We start from the raw sequence: 22,606 nt of genomic DNA on the forward strand, positions 1-22,606 counted from the left end.
ATTTATTTGCTTTCATCATAAGAGAAGGCTTTTCCTCCTAACTTTACTGGTGCGGGTTACAAATTAAATTCCAATTCAACAACATATCTTACCAACAAAGATAGAAATACTCTCATTTTTGTAACAATAAGGAGGGAATGGTATATGAAATACTCACTTTGATCAGACTTTGAAGGGGATGTTGGGCTTATCTTCTCTGTGGAGTTGTCACTTTCCTCATCCACGACATAATCAAAATTTAGGATGAACATCATCACCAGACCCTCCTCATTTTTCACAGGGATTACGTGAATGTTACACTGAAAGTCCGTTCCTGAAAGAGAAACAAAGCGTCACACATTAAGCTTCGCCTGTCATCCCTGCAAGTGTTTAATGCCCCAAAGCAGATCCCAAAACACTTATGCCAAAAGGAAATTTAACAGATACTATCACAATGAGGCTAGTATTAAGAATGGAAATTAAACATGACCACCTCCCTCTGGTTTCACATGAATGTCGGGAAAAAAGAGGAGAGGTTCATCCGATTTAAAGGTCAGTGTCTGCATGTCAGAGTAAATGAAATAAAAGAGAGCGATAAAATAAGTAAGCCCAGGGGTAGAACAAAGTTTATGTGTGTGTGTGTGTTCATGTGTGCTGAATGCCCCATATAGATGCACTTAAAGTATTTTAACGAGCAAAACAAAGCATAAAAATTAAGCTTAGCAGGGGACAGATATGATGCAAGAGCCACAGTATGGTGCAGACAGCAGGGTTTAGTAGAATAGATCAAACAGGCAGCACAGATTACAGCCAATTTAGAGGATTGCAGTGTGCTCTTAGCAACATTCAAAAGAACTGAGCATCGTGTGAGGCTGTGAAGCAGAAAACAATCCATGATCTAAACTTAGTCTTGAGCCCAGAATATCCCAATTTTTCAGCTGAACTGGTTATAGCTGTGTTAGTGGAAACAATTGATGCCTGGGGGTGCAACTGCCCACCAATAAAACTTGCCACTCACTGGACCTTAAACTACATCACAATAGCTGTACAACAAGGGGGGCATACAATGCAGGCACTATCTGTGTTACAGGAGAAAGCTGCATTGGAATTCCTTAAATTTTTACATTATATTCAAAAGCCATAAAATAATTGTATTAGTGAATAAATTAAATGTGTTGTGTTGCCTGACCTACAAAATCACAGTGTCTAGTTGTAACTGTCACTTTACCTATCTATGTAGATCTGTCTGTCTTTCAGTCCGGCTTGTTGTTTTGCTCCTTGTCACAGAGGACGCATATTACCAGTGTTCACTGTAATCTCCGTAGGGCTCACAGACACCCTGCCAGCAGCATTCATTAGCAGTAGACTTGCTGTCCGACTAAATATAACAAGCTCCGCCGGCCTCGACATGCCAAAGTTCTGTTGTAAGGATTTAACGCATCAAAACTCAAAAATGTGATTTTTGATTGTCACCACTGACAATATGATAATGTTATTTAAATAAAATTAAAAAAACATAAAAAAATGGGACGATATTTGAATATTCAGTGTCCCAACGGTGGCATTTGAATGAATGGATATAAATAGCACTGCATGTGTGTAAGTGTATATTAAGACCTGCGAATGTGCACCCACCTTGTCTAGTGTCAGGGGTGCCTGGTTATGTTGTAACGTAGAAGAGCGGTGCTTTGAGAGCTAGATAACTGCATATCCTTACGCAGAAAATTTTTCATAAAAAGCCCTTTTGCTGCATTTCCTGGAAATCCGTCACTTAAACCTTCATTGTCTATTCCCTAATCGGGAGCATTTCTGGTATTGACTTTGATCAGTTTGATGTAACAGTATGCTTATTCATCAGAGTGAGAATGTTACTTAGTGTCAACTTTTAATTCTCTGATAAATCCTGTAGGAATGAATCTTGTCAGTAATAAATCCTTCTTCCATCTAAAATTGCTTTTTTCTGGGCATCTTTCCCATTTTTCAAAATTGGACAATTAGAGATGCAAAAAAGGTTCCTGGAATGGATTTAGTTCACTTTTAAGCTTAACACATTTAATAATTACAAATAATAAATGTAAGTTCCAACCACATATTCTTTGCTTACAAAACACTGTATAAATGACATTTTACCCAACACTCTTGTTGATGTTAACATTATGAAAAATACATGTCCAATTACATTAAAACAGTTCTACTGAAACTGAGCCACTTAACATTAGAAAACTTAATATACATTTCTATGTCAGTAAACATTTGGAAATTTTAACTCTCCCAGTCTGATTGCATCAATAGTCTCAGTATAGAGCAAGGCAGTGATGAGTTATGTGTATGTAAAATGAATATACAAAATGTTAACATTCCTCCTCATTATGTGGGGAAACAGATGCTCCATTGCTCAGGCATGCATCTTAATTTTGCTCTCTGTCAGTGGTTTCCCAAGTGTTCTGATTACAGCAATAACGCCTGCATTAAATATGAATTGAAATGTTCACTGAATGCAGCGGTGAGCAAATAAAACATGTTTTTTGCTGACAGCATTAGGGTTTTCCTGCTACATGATTGCATGCTTAATTGCAAACATATTCATTCGCTTAAGTATATTATTTTACAGCATATTCTTGTGTCTTAAAGCTTTGTGATGAAACTACATTATCAGCTGACATTGTATATTTACAAAGGAATGCAAATATGGATGAAATGCTATAAATAATATAAAGTTAAATGCTCTAAAATAACTGGAAAAATTGAAAAAAGATATTGAATATTTATACAAGTTGATAACAACAGGGATCTAACGTGCATTATAGTGCAGTGAGTGTTGGGCACAGCCAAGATGGTAAATTCAGCAGAAATATTTCTGGGCGGGAGTTTATCTTACCAGATGGGAAAACAATGGTCATGCTTAAAGGCTAAGCCATGGGGGTCTCCTCTCATCTGGTCTCCTGCTGAATGTCACCTCTACCAAAATGGATCAAAGGAAAGCCTCTTTATAACCGCTATGTAAAATCAGCAGAGAATGTGCAGTTCTATATCTATGGCGCTTTTCTTCCCTCAAATCAGTGGCAGAAAGCCATGTGATCAGCAGAGCTATTAATGACCTTAAGAAAAATGGCCTTAGCCATTGATTGGGAACAACTGTGTTATTCATCTTCTTTTAGACTTCCAACAAATGCTAACAAGAGGCTACTGACATAATTTTTCCAGGGGCATTGAATTTATAGTTTTCCTATTTTGATAACCCTTATTCTAAAACACATTCAGTTTATCCAATAGATACACTGAGATCCACAGCATCCCATGAATTCTGTGTAGTTCAAATATTGTTATTGACATGAACATTAAGGTTTATACTGAGAGCCTACACTAAATTTCATTAAGTATCATTATGTAATATATATGTCCAAACTTTCCACTGTAAGTCAAACTCAAGCCATAGTATGCTACAGATATGTGAAAAAACCCCAGATAATAACATTAGATTTGAATTTTTTTAATAGATCTGTTACGTCAGTCCCTGTTGAGGGACTAACAGCCTTGGCAGACATACCTTCTCAATTGCAGCGCCATGATGAATACAACTGTCAGACAGTTTTATTAAGAAGCTATGTTCTTCCCAGATTCATTACGAAAAAGTATTTGTTCTGTCATTTTACCAATTCAAAATGTGTGATACTTATGTGTGCCACACTACATCGAGCAGATACAGAACAGGTAAGCCTCTCTAAAAAAACAAAAAACAATATTAAAGGCAAAAGGCTAAACCATTCTGATACTCCAATAGTAAAATAAGCTATGCATACTAATGAGTATGATAACTAAATGTACTTGCAAAAAAAAAAAAAAAGCATTGAAAAGGGAATACACTTAGTGTTTTCTTACTGTAAGTTTAATTTTCTATGACATGAATCAAAGTATATTTTAAAGTCAGCCATGTTCCTGATTATCACAATCATTTTTGCATCAATGCTTTTATTTAAAGCTTTGTTTGTGTCTGGTTTCACCTTCAGTTTGACAATTTGACATATAAGGTCCAGTATCTGAACAATTCAGTATGCTTAAAGTTCTTTTTGCATCATCAAAAAACATCTGAATTCAGTTTTTGCCTACAACGAGAGCTCCAAGTAACTTCTTTGTACTATTCATTATTGTGTCTCGCTCTTCATTATGGAGGCAAGCTTTTATCCCACTTATAAGGGCAGCTTTTCTGAACACTTTTGTCTTTAGACACAGTCAGACAACTGTAGAGAAAATAATCAGCCTTAATAGTGTTATCCCTTTCACAATGCATGTATTGATTACCGTGTATTAACGCAGCAATTATTTCAACAGCCCTATTTTTTTAGACCGTGAAAAATGGTAACTCTTCTGGGAAATTAGAAAAAACAAAACCTAAGTGCCATAAAGAGACGCACAGCATATTAAGAAAATACAAACAGCTGAAATGGTAAATGTTTCTCTTAATTGGCTTGTGTTTTATTTATTTTCAGCACTTTAATTGCCTTAATATGATACTCGCTCTACCACAAAGATATATCCGCTACTACTGCATGTAATCATGCATCTTTAAGATATCATATCGTTGTTGTACCACAACCCTGTTTGACCTGTGAGTCGTCATTGTGAGAGTGTCCAGAGGATCACTTGGTTAAACAGCAATGTTTTAATAATTGATGATGGAAATAGAATCTTCAGTAATGAAATTTCCATCATGAAAAGGGAGCTAATCTTAATACACTTTCCCTTCATTCAAAACAGGTGTAAATAACATTTCTTGGCTCGTTGAGAAACACTCTACATAGAAGGTCAGGGAATTAATAGACACTCACTGATACAAACTGCTCTACTGTCAATGATGTTAACCATGTCCGGCAGCTAAGGTCATGTTTGGATGGTATTGCGTTGCAGAAAAAAAAATTGCTTGAGTAGCATGAACACTAAATTGTCAGCTATACATTATTTTAAATCTTATTTAAACAAAAAATAAATCTAATTCAAGTCCTGCCATTGAATTGATGTATTTAGTCTTGATCTTAATCTGCATGAGCCGATCTCCTGTAGGGAGGAACATGAGTATTATTGTTGCGTGCTGTTTGTATCTTTCTACAGATGTACTATCAACAAATGGAGCTTTTAAAGTGTACAACCCCAGACTACTGCCTGGTAGTAATTCTTGTATAATGAAATGTGACATGTTTCTTGTTCAGGGCTATTCTGCTTTAGCCAATACACAACGTTATTGGGGCATAACCAATTGGGACTAGAGCATGTAGGGAGAGGCCATGCAAGCTAACCCTTTGTTTAGAGTCCTTAGGCCTTGTGGCAACATCTCGCCTCAGTAAGAGTGCTGTAAGCTACACAGCATGGCCTAATTTCATCTTCAATCAGTGTCTCCAGAGTGATCACGGATAACTAGCAGCTCTTGCTCAAACTACATTTCATCTGTGTTTACATTTATCAATTCATGATATTTTGCTCCATGATCTTTTATTCTGTTTAATTTGGCGCAAAAGTTGGCGCATTGGATGCAATGGATGGGAACACATCTAAGTTAGCATACAGTGATTGATTAAGAGGAAAACACAGATGGTATGGAGAGGAATATTAGATTACCACCTCCAGTATGAGCATCCCATGAGATAAAAATAGCCTGAGGATGAACATTCCTGTGCAAATTCCAATTCCAATGCGACGTTGGACCTGTAATTTTCTGGTGTTCAAAGCTCCATCTGCTCCTCCTCGCTACCAATAAACCTGTTTGACATCGTAATTAAGGCAACTGTAGCAAACCCTCCAATTAAAAATAAATATGCAAATGTATCTATAATGAATGTTATATTCATGCTCTAGCGAATGAGCTTAAGTTACAGCAGGTTATCCACACTTTCACTTGCACAGAGATGGAAAGCCCCGCTGGGCTGTTTTTAATTTGTTACATTTAACTGGACAAGCTGATTTTAATCTAACAAATGAAACCTGAGGAGGAATGCTCCGTTTGTGTTTCACTTCATACAGCGAGATACCAAAGAGGGTGTGTGATGAAAAATGGATGTGCTCTTTGGGAGCGTGGCCATCCAAGTGTCCTGCAGCACACCTCGTGCAGCGTAGGCACCCCTGCCACTAAACCCTCAGCAGGGGTACACGGCCCTTCAGTCCCCTCGGTGGGGAGTCACCTATGAAACCCTGCACCCACGCATACCACATGTCCCAGATCATTCAGCATGGGTTAGCTGAGCTGCCACTGTTATGTAGCCATTATCCATTTAACTTCTCTCTGCACGGTGTCAGCTTCCTTTTGTTAAGACTCATTCAGGTACAAAGTATTATTACACCCTGTGGAATAGGATAGCTTTACAAAGCCTTCAAGGGAAAGCATTTATCTCATTGATTATGCATCATCACTGGTTGAAGACTGCGCCTGTGGTATTTCCTCTCACAACCCGTCTTGGTAGTGCATGTAAAAGAGAACACAAACATAGAAGGAAAGTGCCCTCATGCTAAAGGCTTCTGCTACGCTGCCACTGTCCCAATTGTTCCAATACTTTTAATTTCCAAGCATACGCATAAGCAGCTTAACTTTTTGCCTTTTCAGACAAACAAGCCAAAGCTTTGTTGCTCCTGATGTCACACAGCTTCCTCAAATCCTGGCCTTACTTTTTTTTATTTTCCAACTGTTGTTATTGATGGGAGATGAAAAACAAACTAGACTATGACGCAACACAACCCCTCAAAAAAGGGGCATGTAAGGCATGTCCACAGATTATAATTCAAACTAGGAGACATTTTTAGGAGTTAATATGGGAAACATGTCTTAGCAGGTATATTTGAACATGTCTGCATTATTTGTGATGTACAGTAGGTGCATGGAAATGGAAATGGTCTAATACAAAGAATTAAATGATTAGCACTGGAATACAGTTAAGAGCAGAAGAGACATGAAGTACATACATTTTCCACCTATCAGATTTTGAGAGCGACATGAATCAATATTGCCATCCGTCTCAAGGATGCCATGAATCTTTCATTCCCCTATAGCAGTGACAGCGGGTGGATTGTGGTCCTCCTTACTAGTTTAATGCATTTACTCTGTAAGCCGCTCATTCCCAGTCCCTGCACTGTCAGCCTTGACATCTTTATTCATGAGCACACATGCTCACTGTAAATTCCTCCGAGGAGTATTAGGAGTTGTGTCTTGAAGTCGTGATGCACACCAGGGAGGATTGAGAAGACACGAAGAGCAATGATTATGTCAGAAGGTTTCAGTAGCTCATCTGCCAAGCTTTAAACATTACAGAAAATTATGTTTTTAGGGGTATAGCATATGTGTGCACGATTGGAGACTTAATTAAGTATTAAAACCCTACTCGTCAAAAAGCAAGCTGTTAGAGCTCTCACAAACAGACCCTGGAGTGTTTTATGTAATTGTCTTTCAGGTTGAAACAATCTATTTTAGCAGTGTAGCAGCTGGCTCTTGGTTTCTTCCTGATTAGCAAAAAAAAACAAAAAAATAGTACATGCCGATGGCTGCTGATGGTAGATTAAACATGTATCCATGGCCTAGAATTTAATCAAGCTCACAATTAAAAATTAAAGACCTGGATCCCTATGATTAAATAAAATATTATGTGAGTTATTTTCCATCTTAGACTCCTCGTATAGATTATGTATGCACGGGAAGTTATTACAAGGTAAAGAATCCACACACACACACACACACACACACACACACACACACACACACACACACACACACACACACACACACACACACACACACACACACACACACACACACACACACACACACACACACACACACACACACACACAGCATCCTCTTATTGTGCTGCTTTCTAAGAGTTGTACATTGTAATTGTTTCTGTACAGTTACCGTATGTCAGGCAGACCATAAAAAGTGCATGTGAGTCTATGGCTGTGTCATGTTCTGTGACACAGGATTGCTGTCTATGCAGTGAACTATTCATACCTAGGACAGGGAATGGCCTACAACACACACATTGTACATGTACATCTTATTCAAATTAGTTTCTTTACACCTTTGCTGAAAATCACAATGTCGCTAAATACATCATGGATTCTCAAATTCACACCGAGTGTACTTGATTTGGAAAGTGTAAAGCCAATGTATTTTTGGTGAAGTCACAAAAAAACATTGCAGACTTTACATGTTGGCAGGTTCTCACTTTGTCTATCAAAGCAACTGTGGATAATGTTGTCTCCTGACAGTGCACCTACTGAACCACCTATTTCTAAGTTTGCAAGGTGGTTGCCAAAAAGTCCATCATTCTACCACTGTGTTTCAATACATCTTCAAGTCGAGGTACTGTAGTACATACAAATATAATGCAATATTTGGTTCTGCTTTATAAGGTCTCTCTTCTGAAATATCTATTCATAACGCTGGTGATGTGTGTGTATGATTAAAGTTATCTGTATCTGTTTATTAAGCACATAAATAGCTTAATAAACATAGACTTACAAAAGGTGTTACTTTGACTGCCTTCATGTTATTTCTCCATCAGGGATAATGTATGAATGCTGAATTAAACAAATGTTGCTACTGACTCTAGCTGGTTGGTGACTGAGTTACAGTCCACATCCCGGAATGAACATAGAGAGGACCTGCAGGAGGTGCTTTCTCAGAGCAACATGTTACAAAGCACCCCTCTCGGATTCGGGCATGTTGCTTTCGTGCCAAGTCAGTGACTTACCATCCTTGCGGTAGTAGGTTATCTCCACCTTGCGCTCCTCTGAGCCAAACACAGCCTGGGCCACCTGGCTGATGGCCTCTTTCTCTGTCAGGTTGCCATGCAGGAAGTCGCAGGTGCATGGTTTCTGCATGATGTCTGGTCTAGAGAAGCCTGTCATCTCACAGAAGCCATCGTTGCAGTATATAATTGCACAGTTCTCAACCCTGGCGTTGGCTATAACAAATTTCCGGTCTGCATGGAAAAAGAAAAAGTATATTAATTGTGTTCGACTTGCTGTGAAACATTACAGCCTTCAGTGTTTTCAGCTCACAAATAATACCAATCAGCAATGAAATAGATAAAGTTCACTAAAATCGTATAGAAAAAGGTCCAACCATTGATTTACTTAAGCAAACCTAATTTAAAAATAATAAAAAATAGAAAACAACTAATGTCTTTTTGTATATGTTTAAGTCTTTCCATACATTCTTATTTTCCCAAACATGTTTTTTTTAAATTTTATTTTAAAATGGGATAATAATACCACAAAATACATTTAATTCATCGAGCCTTAAGTAGTTGTGTCATTTACTATGTGGTATTCTCTCATCAGGTAGCAGCAATTGTAAATCAAGAATATACTTACTCTGTCCCTCGAATTTCCGAATAATCATTCCAAGGAATGTATTTTGTGGCGCAACGTGTCCTCTTCTTACAGGCATGTTTACACAAAGATTATCCCACGATCTCCAGAAAAAAGCGCCTTTACAAGTAAATCCCGAAGTTACTGATGTTGGCTCTTTGTGATGTTCCCCCTTTCACAGACCATACTCGACGCGAGCTCTCGCTACACTTAAAATGACCTTCCCACTTCGCCGAGTTCTTTAGCCGACTTGTATGCCTGCGCATGTGAATGCCTCCTCACCGAAACGCACAGAATCGGGGAGGATTGCTCTTGTTAGATTCAGTTTGCAAAGCATTTCGCGTAGGGAATGGATGCGATCCTGACGTCCTCTGTGGTGGTGTGTTGTGCGCTTACAGCGGACAGTGGTTGATATGCCGAGGGGAGTGACGTTGCTCCCATGGGACTTATATCCCTTCCCTCCACCTCAGCTAAAGATAAATCCATGCCTCGTGCACGGAGACTGAGCATTACGGGAATATACGCGGTTATTAGGAATGTTATGCCTTGCAATATGCTTGCCTGCACGACAAAACACGTAGGCTACATTTTAAGCACTCTAGGTGAAGACTGATAAAGTAAAAGATGTAGTGTAATGCTTTCTTGGGGTTTATATTCGAAACACAGATTAACCTGTGACCTAGTACATTTCATATACACGATTCAGCATTTTCATTTCATTTCAGTGTTAAAACTCGTTTGGACCTGCAATTTCAGTCTAGTTTCCCACACTATGGCAAATATACTATAATACTAAAGAATATGGTGTATATTTAGCTCCAGTTCTACTTTACTTTATTTTAGTAACCGAATAGATTGTATTTAAATAGCCAACACTGCCAATTGTATGATTTCTTTCTCAAGCCTTACTAAAAAATCATGCTCATCCAGACAATGCATTCTTTATACTATCTTGCATTTTTCTGGGAAATGTTGCACTATTCTGCTTTTACCACAGGATGTGTGCTATTTCTCCGCTAGCAGCAGTTGCATTCAGTCACTTTGTCAGCCACTGCTTTAAAGCTTGTATTAGTGGATTTTGTCACCCATAACTGGCTATAACCAAACGGCTAGTGAGCTTAGCTGTACTCTGAGGTCAGTTTGAAGTTACACCAAAAGGGTGGCACAAAGATAACTAAACTACAGAACAGTTCTTATTGTTTTGATTATGTGATATTGATCTTGACAACATTAAGTTGACCCAAGCTATAACCAAAGCAAAGATCTGTTAAGTTATATTACCTTAAAAACTCACCTGCTCAGGTGTTTGACTGCCAGGAGCTTTCCGTGGTGCTGAAGAGGATAATACATTCAGGTTATAACAAGGATCCTTATTCAATTTATGTGTGTCACAAAAACGGTCCTGTATATTATACCGGATTTTTAATGAAGAGGCAGAATGTTATTGTGACTCCTCTACCTCTATAATAGCTGTAGGGAATCCACTCCACGTCATTGTATTAATCAATTAGCGCTTACACCCACAATTTGCAGGTTACTTCGTTTTAAGGCTCTACCCAACACAACTTTATGATACAGCACCTTACACAATGCCCACACATTTACAGCCTCAAAAGTGCTTCTCACTGCAATATTTAAACAAATCAGACAATAAATGAAAACAAACATACCAATTTACCATTTATTGTTTTTCTAACAACGGACATGTTTGGGAGTTTTCAGGAGTTGTTGGACAGCTTTTTTTTGTTGAACAACTTTTGATGTCAGTGCGTGTGTTTGAATAAGACGCTGTCCATGGTCCTGCAGTTTTACTCTCTGTATTCTCTGAAAGCTGTGGAAAAGCTGGTACACTACACTTCTTTCTAAGAATGGGTTAATGTAAACCAAAGAAATAAAAGGTTAGGTAATGTGTGGAGAATACAGCTTGGTAGTGAACAAATTAAAATGTAAGCGTTGTGCAGAACCTCGGTTAAAGTCTTGTAGCATCTGCTCCAATTTTTCAGCTCGAGCTCATCACCCATATGGCCAATTGAGACCTAGAAAACTCATGGGAAGAAACAGACATGTACAAACATGACCATATCTTGGGCTACTGCCAAAGATCATACATCGTTTATTAATATTAAGATGACGTATGTATTTAATTGTAATCATCACCCCATATGTGATTACGGTAATTGTTTTTGTAATATAATCTACCTGGCAGGCGAAAAAACTGTGATGTTCAAGACTTATAATACTAGGCTGGTGTGATATTTTGTTGCCTTATACTGTACTTCCTAGTTTGTGTGGAGCTGCAGATGTTTGTCTTAAAGGGTAGGGATTTCTGTTGTTTTTCCATCAGGTTTTTTGGCCTGCATTTAGAAGACTGGGGCAAAACACTTCAGGCAGTCTGTATTCTTTTGTTTTGAATTTCACTGGTAATCTTTGAAACTCGGCTTGGAAAAGCTTTTTTTTGTGCAAGTAACATGCAAGATAATGTTTTGTTTTTCCTCCTGTACCCAGAAAAACAGAGCTCCCCGGGCCAGAGTGCAGTGTCTGCTGTATTTTATTAAATCACTGTTGCATTAGGCCAATTTGCAGCTCCTATCCATTACTCATGACACGGCTTCAATTGAACCTTTTGGAGGGCTCTCATTACTCACTAGCAATTAGGTTACAAACTCATGACTTGTTTGTTTATTATTGTTTGTTTAGCTTAGCATATTAGGATGACAAATCATTTGATTGATATGTCCATTTTAGAACCTGAAGTCCAGACTATCACTTACAGCATTACGACTGATGTGAGGAATATCATTGTTCTGGGAATTTCACTCGTAAAAACATTATGAATGTATTCTGGCATATATGCTGACTGGTGAAGAGAAGGGTAGCAATGGGTGGTTGAGGGGTGATGCTTAGTGAGGGTTGCACACAAGGGAAAACAATATCCCGTAGAGAGCTGTGTGCCCTTGGGTAAAGAAACGTTATTGTGTACTCCAGCATTGTGCATCTGCATCATGCATGTGAACAACGCTTATATTCTGACAGGATCCTTTTTCCAGCTATAATAACTGCTAAAATGGGCACGTAAGTGTTTAAAATATAAGGGCTTCATTGCCATATCATTGTCAGCTACAGCGTAATTGTTTGCAATGAAAATCTAAGACTGTGGCTTCTCAAACAATGCAACATACTCACATACATTTTTTTTTTTTTTAAATAGAGCAATACAAAAGTTCAGTATTTCAAAGAAATAATACAAGTTACTTAATGTGCAAGTGAAAGGGAATAAGTATAAAAAAATGTATATGTTAAATAAAACCCTGTATACAGTTATAATATATGTGGATATGTGAAATGAACAGATGTGTGTGACAGTCCAGGTTTGAACTTTGTATCTTTAATCTATTTCTTTAACTATCATATGTTCCAGATGTTGTGTGGTTTGTACGTGTTGTAAACTGTATTATGTAACATTTAAATACCATACATGAAATGACTGGTTCGCAATTTACAGTAAAGATGATAGAAGTTGGGATCAGCACTCTGATGAGCAGCACTCCACTCATCTAAGAGAAATTAAATTATGTGAGTAAATCCGTATCCTCAAACCCGTAACCACGCAGGTTTTAAAATGTTGATGTTAAGAGAATTCACGCTGATGGGCACGGTGCTGGAACTTTTGTCTTCAAATGGAGCAACTCCATGAATGCATAAAATCTTCCATCAATAACAGGTAGTGCTATTATGATGAGCTTCATCACTCTGTGGCTCCCAGACTGCTGATTGGCCTGCCAGGTTACAATAGTTCCCGCTTTGAGTGATTTCAGAAAAGAGGACAGTGCCTTAGTGAAGAAAAAGCACCCCATTTCAAACCTACTTGCCAGAAAACATCCATCATTTAAGGAACAAAGCAAATCTCACAATTCACTGCTGAGCTCATCTATGTGGAAGGGAAACGTGGAAAATTCCTGCATCAAGATCCTGCTTGTGACATATTATGTAACATTCCTAAAAAACGAGTGACACTGTAAATTAATCATGGGATATTTGCTTTTTCTGAGTAAATGTACAGCTTCCAAGGGTTCCAGCACTAACACTTTCTTGATACTGTTCGGTTGATTTGAAATGATGCTGCCACCCATTCATTCAACCATTCATTCATTCCACTTAATCTCTGAGAATTTAGAGCAATCTGAAAATCAGCAGCAGCCACAGCAACATCCGCTGTCCAGATCCTAATCCAGGTCTCACGGCAGTAGCTCTCTCTCTCTCTCTCTCCGTCTGTCTCCCCGCCTCTCTTTTTCTCTCTCTCTCCACTTCTGCTCTCCCTGACAGTGTAGCCCTTACACATACACCCATAGAGCACATGTGCAGGGCTTAGTCATTGTCCATAAAAAACATTACAGCCTTGTTAGCAAGAATAATCCACTACTGCAAAATGCTATTGCTGCTTTTGCTGCTGTGCCTTACCCCATATGCCACTGCACACATTCTCCCCTCCATCTGCCCTCAATGAGAGTAAGAAATGGGCTTAGTACATCACTTCACAATATCATTTAATCTGCCAGAGGTGGGTGCTCCGTCCCTTGGGTACTATTGAAAATGTTAGACCTGTCATAAAGGGTGAAAAGTGTGCCTTAACAAAGGGTTTCTCAAAATTACATGTAAATTAATTAATTAAAGCCTCAACAGTCATTTCCTGCTGGTAACTTGGGCTCAAAATAAGTTTTTAACCACCCTGTATCACCTTTTCATTCATTTGCAAGGTCAGGATCACTGCAGCATCTGTCCCCTGCCTCACCAGTGTAAGGGAACTGCTTGGCCCCCTTGAATGCAGTTGCAGTTTCTTGGCAGAAGCACTATATGTTGCCACCCACAAACAGGCTACAAAGTCATCTGTGTGGCTTGCTTCGTCTTTTGCCTTTGTCCAAGTTGTGGCTGCCGATTCATCCCAATGCCGGGATCTTCTGTAGGTCAGCCATCCATTGTTGTTTAGCAGACTGCCAGTGAAAGGACAATATGTTCTGATACATAAAGCTGACACAAATCATGCGGTGAGAGAATTATGTTTACAGATTACGCTGAGGTTCGAAACAACAAGGGAATAAACATATAGGAAAAATTAACTCCACTTTCAGGATCATTTCTCTCTGATTAATCAGAACGGTCATTGCCATCCATCATCCTCAACCATCAGTCACACTGAAATAACGAGGGTGCCTGTAACACGACGTGAAGTAACATTAAAACCTTTTTTTTAACTGCTACCGGCAGGAGTTTCCCACTGACATCGTCAGCAGTATGCCTCTTTTTTTCCCTCCACTGGAAATAGCTCTCCAAGGCTGCGGCTGAACATCATTATAGATAATTTATTCAGGGTCAGTGTAATGCCAGATGACATGAAAAGGGCACAGCCACTGAACTTTCCTCTAATAAGTGCTTCATGGATAATTAAAAAAAGGCACAATTAATATCCGGTGCTGACAGAAAGAACACCATTTATTTCAAATCACTTTGGTGATGATTTTAAGAGTAAAAAAAAATAGCAACTGTTTCTGTATTCTCCTACTGTGACATCTGTAATCAGAAACAAAAAATCCTTGTCAAAACTTAAATTATACTAGATATATCCCTAGAGGACACAGTGACAGAATCCGCTCTGTATCTCCGTGAGAGACTCATAAAAAAATTAAGGTCATCAAGATATGATAAATCTCCAGATAGTGTCGTCTTCTTGGCATGTTTGAGGAGGAGCAGTTCATTACCACTGTTGTCAATCAGCTGGCAGAGCTCAACAGAGTGATTACCTCATTCCGCTTATCGTCTCTGTGATCAGAGGTTACCATGGAAACTGGTGTGCCCCAGTGGATCTGCCGCTGCCCCTCTCCCCCTGGCAATGTGCGCTACCTTTCATACAGTTGTTCTATGATGTTAATTCATGCTTTCATCATAACTACGACCTGTGAATGAAGTGAACATTATAATATAAACTACACTTTTATTTTATGATAAGCAACAGGTTAAGATGGCGAAGATTAGAAAATAAATATGATTGATAGATGTTTCAATATGCTTTGTTACCCTTCATGTTACTGTGTGCTTGTGCTAAGAGTAGTTTGAGGAAGTGTATTTTGATCATACTGAAGGCACAGCTCACATTAAGTCTCTCTCTTTCTCTCTCTCTCTTTTCCATGTCCAAACTAAATAACACAGATGTCGTCATGCAACAAACTGCCGGCAACAACCGTCTGTGGGATTTTTTTTAACTCCCTCAATTAAGACCAGGAGTAATTAAATAAATGTTACAATACTCTCATTACAGTAACACATGCATGCATTTCAACAACACACAGTAGCCACTGCACTAGCAAGTGCTTGTGTAACTGTCATGAATCATTAAGACTAAGAAAGGGGCCAAGAGCCTTTGAATCGTGCTTACAGTATTCTTTTTTTGTTCCAAAAGGAGATGTTTTCTTTTTTTTTTACACACAGCCTGCCTAAACATTTTTAATTAATATTCCCTTGTGCTACTGTACTTCCCTCTGATCTTCACTATCATCCACTTTTTCAACAGGGATGCAGATGCAATTATCTGCTATGACTAAAGATTCTAGGAGGTTTATGATTTTTTTATGTTAAAAAAGAGATGAAGAGGACGAAGCACTCAGGAGAAAACTCAGTATAATGAAGTAGTAAGTAACATGGTGCATTTCACTCCCAGCCTTCACCTATATAATGTATATAAAAACCTACAGGAGCCTTTATGGCATGCTATTTTTGAGTTAAACGTGATACATCTGGCATATTCAGTAGCTGTGAATTTGAACAGAAAATGATAAGCTTCACAAAAGTTAAAATAAGGTCCGCATGAGAATTGTTTTACATTGCTTTTTTTGTGTTCAATCTGTGTGTAGTAAGGGTTTGTGTTCCAAGCTGATTTGCATCATCTTAGTGGAACAAATTCAAAATATACTTGGAGAAGTGTCAGTATCTGTAGAACCATAACAAAAATATGCTCATACTGTACACACGCCAGCACCTATTTTAAATATAACTAAAACTGTCTCTAACTGGAAGAGGTCTTTAAATGTCTGTGTGTGGGGAATATGCAAGTTACACCTGCTGGGGGGCTGCTGAGGAACTGTCCCGGTCCTACAGGGCCCTTGTTATTTGAGGCAGCCTTTTTCAGCGGGGGGGAATAACAAACAAGCAGCTATACATAAATAGCATAGGAGTGATGCCACAAATAATACAATCATTGAAATGAGTTACCTATTTAGGACAACTTTATTTAATTTGTTCAAATTTCTATTTCACTAAAACATAGGTTTTGAGGGCTCTTGGTGCTTTGACTGAATCTTTCATGATTACATTAAAATTGTAGATTAAAAATATTGCTCTGTGCTGACATCATGTGGTTGCTATCACAAGGTACATGTAAGATTTAATTTGTGATGTGTCCTTTTGTGATCTGTATCCTGACCCTGTTTAAAGCACCCACAGCACGACATAAGCTTGTGATCTCCATGTAAAAGCTGGCAGACAGAACACTGTCCTTAAGTAATCCCTCTCTAGTCAACAATGACACAAAGAAACACCAGCCTTGAATATTGTCAAACGGTGATGCTCAGTTGGTGAAACACTGCATATCGCCATTTTAAACATATTGTTCTTTAGCAGCTATAAGAAATAAAACCGGGCCTTTAAAGTCAGATTCAAGTCAGAGACCAAATGTTGTGTTCAGAATATTGTAACAGCTAACCTATAGGTAGATGATTGTTATACGTTTTCTTTTTAAAACAAGACCATACTTACAATTACACTGGAAATAGCCTTTGTAAAGCCCTTTACAATCACAGAGTTGTGCGTCTTGGCAAGCTCTATTATCAGAATTTCACATTGCAGTTGGGTGACTTTATGCATGCCATTCATGGTGCAAATATTCAAGCAGCCCTGTTTTGTTTGATGGCTTGTCACCATCTATCTTTATCTTGATCAGATTCTAAAGATTTCTGATGTTACTAATGCACAAAGTTGATCTGAAGCCCTCTAAAGAAGGACCTACAGTCATTCTTAAATCACAAGATAGGCAGTGGCTGCAGATGATCTCATAATAAAAACACAAGTAAGCTACTGCAAGTTCTTTGGGCCTAATAGTCCCAATAACTTACTAAAGAACACCACTGAAGTCAAGCATGGGTAGTTGTTCCAGTTCCGTATCACAGCCTTTAGCTAAGACTGGCTCAAAAGCTCCAATGATTTCTAATGGTAACCAGCAAAACGGCAGGCTTTCCTCAAGAGACAGCATATTATGGTGGCATAATATTCATGGGAAGACGTAAAGTGGTGCCCGCTAATGATGTGTCTCCACCACTTTGCATTAATTATGCCTATTTTTTTTTACAATTCTCATTACTTGTTTACACTAATAATGGAAAAATAATATATACTCCCAAAGGGTTCCAAACCAAAATCCACACGCTTGTGTTCCAAAGTAAGCTGTACACTTGCTTTTTTCCTTTATCATTTCTTAAATAAACTATACTTTATATAGTCTGTAGGCCAAGAACGAAAACCGCTTGAGCCATTGTTATAATACAAGACAGAGCAGCGTTGGGCCAATTCTCACATCACTTCACTCACCATTTAACTTATTTCCAGATGTCACTTTCATTGCCAAAATATCCGAGTGTCGGTATCATGAGATGTATGTGCCCTCTTGACTGTTTTGTTCACTCGATTTCCTCACTTCCGTTTATATTCTCGTGCACTGATTCGCTTAAATTGAACAGCCAATCAGAGTTATATGTGCCACTGTCCGCAGAGTCGAAAGTGCTGAAGGTGCGGGGGGCACCACGAGCACTAAGGTCACAGACGCAGATAAGTTCCTGTGAATGAATGAATGAATGAATGAATGAATGAATAGTGATTCCCCAACATGTAATATTCTGTTGATGCTGTTGACCGTGCACGCTAACACCATGCACTGCGCGATAGGCATTATTGCGAGAGCATGCGCAATGCCCTGATTTTAGCTCGCGAACTTAACGTCCCTGCTGGCCGTGTTCATTTGGTTGCTGACACACATTTACTGTCGTGTTTTGCGCAGGTACAAACAAGCGCAGTTGAGCATATCGGTAATCAAACGTGTAATCATTTTAGAGTTCAACCAATGCTCTTAAAGACATTTACACAACCCTACATCTACTGTGTGAGCGCGAACAAGAAGGCCTACAGCCAGTTCTAGAGTTTGGCCTGCTAATGTTATGAAATGTTTACTGACCTGACAATGATGACCTTTTGGAGGCCCACAATTTGAATTCACAGTGAGTAGTGTGGTTAAACCAGGCATACACAAGGCCCAGGGTAATAATAAGCTGACTTTAAAGCACTTCTCTTGTAAAAATATTGTTTTAATGTGGTTTGGAAATAAGATTTATCTGTGTACAAATCTATACATTTGATCTGTTTTGATTTGTGTTATTTTTTATAGAACCACTGTATAGCAAAACTCACTTGATTAGTAAAACATTATGGTATTGTATGTTTCATGTTGATTTTTATTCAAGAATAATAATAATAATAATAATTTACTTTATTAACACTTCTATTTATGGGGCAAAAGAGGTAACATTTGCCATTTAATGAGTTATGTTTGAATGTGTTTCTTTTGTGTGTGTTAAGACATACAACATATCTCGTTTTTTACAAAATAGAACACTGAGAACAATGGTCAAACATACAATTCATACCTTACTGCAACTAATGGGCAATACAAAAATGCCTCATAATTAATTAATGTCATGATTTATGGAAAGTTTGTCTACGGACATTAAATTAAATATTCTTTGTTTTTTTGAAAAGAGATTGAATAAATCTTCTCTTACTATATCAATACTCTTTAAACAAGTGTCTTCAGCGTGTTTTCTTAACAAACAATGTCGAGAAGTAATGACACACCCACCAAAAATATAAACTTTGATATAAACTTCAATGACGTCTGATGCCAACCTTTATGTGCTATAAGAAAAAATAATCTCAAACTGAATTAAATAGAAAATAAAAAACACAATCAAGACTACATTCATACACATTTTATTGTAAAGAATAAGCTAGGATAATTTGTGTATAGCTGTGTATTGTCTGTGTATACTGGCTTGTGCATGTAAGACCAGCAGAAGAGGGCAGTGTTGACTAAGACATTGTTACTATCAGAAGACAGAGGAACCAACTGGTCAACCGGTTTTATTTGTTATATTGTTGAAATGCACGACTGTATGACATTTTCCATGAATTCTTGATCTATATGAATTGGAAAATGTCCAAACCCAAAATAAACCATTTGTTTCAAATGTGAGATCCCTTACTGTGATGCATTTTCATATAACCTACAAACTACAATGTGACATTTGCACCAGGCCTTAAAAGTTATGCATGGAAGAGGATACAGATCATGATACATGCATGCAAACAAGCATTCAACTGTAACTGTTACTTCAAGCTTAAGGTTATATTACTGGATAACTTCAGACTGATGCTCATTGAGTGACCTGACTGGGGAGACCAAACCTGTGGCGCAGTGTGTGTTGGATTACCACACTGGGAATTAACAGAGGAAGGTTATAAGCCTGTCTAGGCTTGCCAGAGGCAGGGTGAGAACTACAGAGAGAGCCAGAGACGAAACCTGACAAAAGATGTGTAGAAGGAGACGGTATCGATGGATAGAAAGATACAGACAAATAGACAGATAGATGGATAGATAGATACAGTAGATGGATAGATAGAAAGATGTTCTGTATAGATACACTTCATGCATTTAAATATCGTTAATACTTGTGAATAATTATGTCAATGTCATATAAATCCCAACTAGCTGGGTGCATTCTTAGTGAGTAAGTACACTTTGAAGTTGCTTCTCCGATGAAGAAAGGTGGACAGTGTTAAAAGTCATTCTTAAGTGTGGCACTGATGATGGAAAGTTGTACTTGTGAGGGGGGAAATGGTGCCATACCTATGTAACATTCATATCATTTAAATTATGAATCAGAGTAAGGAGAACTCTATGTTCTCAGCTAATGAATATTTAAAGGATTGAGTATACAGATCATCATATTGACAAAGAGAGAATACTAATGTCTTCTTCTCTGAGTCTGATTAGAGGTTAAGCAGAATGCAAACTGCATAATTTATTTTCATTCTCGCAAGTTTTGTACCTTTTGATTTGGCCCCTTCTTTTTAGGTTTGATAACTTCTTTGTGCAGAAGTCCGTCCCTTTTTAAACTGGAATCTGTTAAGGTACAGGATGCAAATAGGGGGTAATTGGTGTCATTTGTTTTTAGCATGTCAAAGAAAGTTAAAAGTATTTCTGATTTTATGTGCAAAATGTTTTATGTGCAAAACACCTCCTTTGTAATGATAAGTACAATATGAGCCTTACATTTTTATGGCCCATCCTTCAGTAGTTGACATACACAGTGCCCACTCTCCCATCTGACACAGACATTGTCCACAATCTATTAATAGAATGTTGTATTTAAGTGGTTTGGAGCCAGGGCAAAGTTACATGCTTCTGTATCGTTCTAACTCCTCTCTCTGGTGGAATGTGCTTATTTCAGGGAGAGAGAAGCAGAGAGAGAAAAAGGGGAAGTGAGAGCCCATGCAGGTGAGAGTGTCTAACAGTGAGGAAATCAATATGATGTAAATTATTAAGAGCTCAGGAATGCGTCTGACCCCTACTGTCTTGCAGCAGGCTGGGCTCTGAAGGCTGGCAGGTGGACGCGAGCTTGGACTCTCCCTCTAACACTCATTAGTGGCTGGGAGCCGGGGCTCCTTGTGAGTGGGAAGGCAGGGATCACAGCGGGGAAGTGATGGCCCAGGCCTCTCACATCCCGGCTCAGCCTTCGCTCTGGCTCTGCCAGCCTCTCCCTGGAAGCTCATTAGTAAGTGCACTGATGCATAAGAGCTAGTCATTAGCTGGGCTTTTTTTCTGTCTTCATCTCTCTTTCCCCCGACACCATGTCTGATCCTGAAGACCGGTGGCAGTGCTGGTTTAAAAGAAGAGAAAGTCCACATTACCGCAGGTATTCCAGACATATGGATATGAGACAGTGGTAGCCACCATCATCTTCTTTTCTTTTCTTTTTTTTTAAAGGGGGTGCAGGGTGTGGGTGTCAATTTGGAGCTCTTCAAATGGAGTCCATCCATAGCACTTCAAACCAAAGAGTAAACATTAGTGCTTGACCAAGACTTTGGCTGAGCGCCCCTTTCTTCCTCCATGGTTGGTTTTGATCTGGGGTATTTGCTTTTGCTGCTGGCCAGATCCCCTCAGCACCTGATGGTTGCCTAGGCTTTGAGTAAATAAGATCTGGGGCCCAGGCCTCTTTGGGGCTGCTGGGTAAATAAGGTCTCTGGTGTGTGTAGCGTGCCTGGCAGCAGGGTGAGCACTGGTGTGGGAGCCTCCGGAGACATGCCATCCCCCTTTTCTATATCTCACCGTTTAATTCTGCTATCCTCTCTCCCTTTAACTTACTCAATTCTCCCTACCGATCCACTGACAAACACACAAACTCACACACGTGCAGACCTTCCTCTCAGCAGGCGTACTGATTAATTGTAGCCAATTGTACTTATGGACATGCATGACTTCTAAAGCACTTGCAACCGGACCCATGTGTGTCCAATTTCACGGGATTAACTTGATCACTTGTTCAGGCAGATTGCCTAAATAAAAAGGAAACACAACATTTCCCATTTGCAGCATTTTAACTCTTTTGTAAAGACCCTACCAAGGTTATTCACATGCTTCTTCGTAAGCTTCCCTTTGCCATAAAGTTTGCAGGTGGACCCTATTAGGATTTACAGATCCTGTAATTAAAAATGTTTGAACATCACATATGATCAAGCTCCAGTCTCTGAGGAACTGTCTGGCATTTAGTCAGTCTCTAAATGTCAGAAAGATAAATGATAATGATGGCACCTGTTATAATGTAATTACTTTCTCAATGATAATCTTCCAAGCCCACAAACAAATGGATTTCATATAGCACTGAAAGATTAAACAATTTAACACCTGATGTCTCCATGGCTTATTAAAACAAAAAGTAGACATCGGGGACCTGCAAAATATTGAAGTCATTATATAGCTCAGCCTATACTTTACCTTTAGCTAGTCTCAAGCTAATGGTGCCCTTTTGTAAAATACACAACTGTTTTCCAAGTTTTCCCTGTAAATGCCTATTGTCCAGCAATGTCTCATATGACACTGTATTTGAATTTGTTTTCATAAGTG

The 22,606-nt window shown here is 38.6% G+C and overlaps 1 protein-coding gene across 1 annotated transcript in view; it reads right to left on the reverse strand.

Annotated features, from left to right (window-relative positions):
- LOC134866861 (potassium voltage-gated channel subfamily H member 7-like) overlaps positions 1 to 9,698 on the reverse strand; it is a 33,563-nt gene extending 23,865 nt beyond the window's left edge. Inside the window, 3 exon segments of the mRNA XM_063887043.1 lie at positions 158 to 313; positions 8,709 to 8,939; positions 9,334 to 9,698. Coding sequence (XP_063743113.1) covers positions 158 to 313; positions 8,709 to 8,939; positions 9,334 to 9,409 — 463 coding nt within the window. The 5' untranslated portion in view covers positions 9,410 to 9,698.
- Between the last annotated feature and the right edge of the window lie 12,908 nt (positions 9,699 to 22,606).

Source organism: Eleginops maclovinus, chromosome 7 (assembly GCF_036324505.1).
Source record: "Eleginops maclovinus isolate JMC-PN-2008 ecotype Puerto Natales chromosome 7, JC_Emac_rtc_rv5, whole genome shotgun sequence".
Lineage (NCBI taxonomy): Eukaryota > Metazoa > Chordata > Actinopteri > Perciformes > Eleginopidae > Eleginops > Eleginops maclovinus.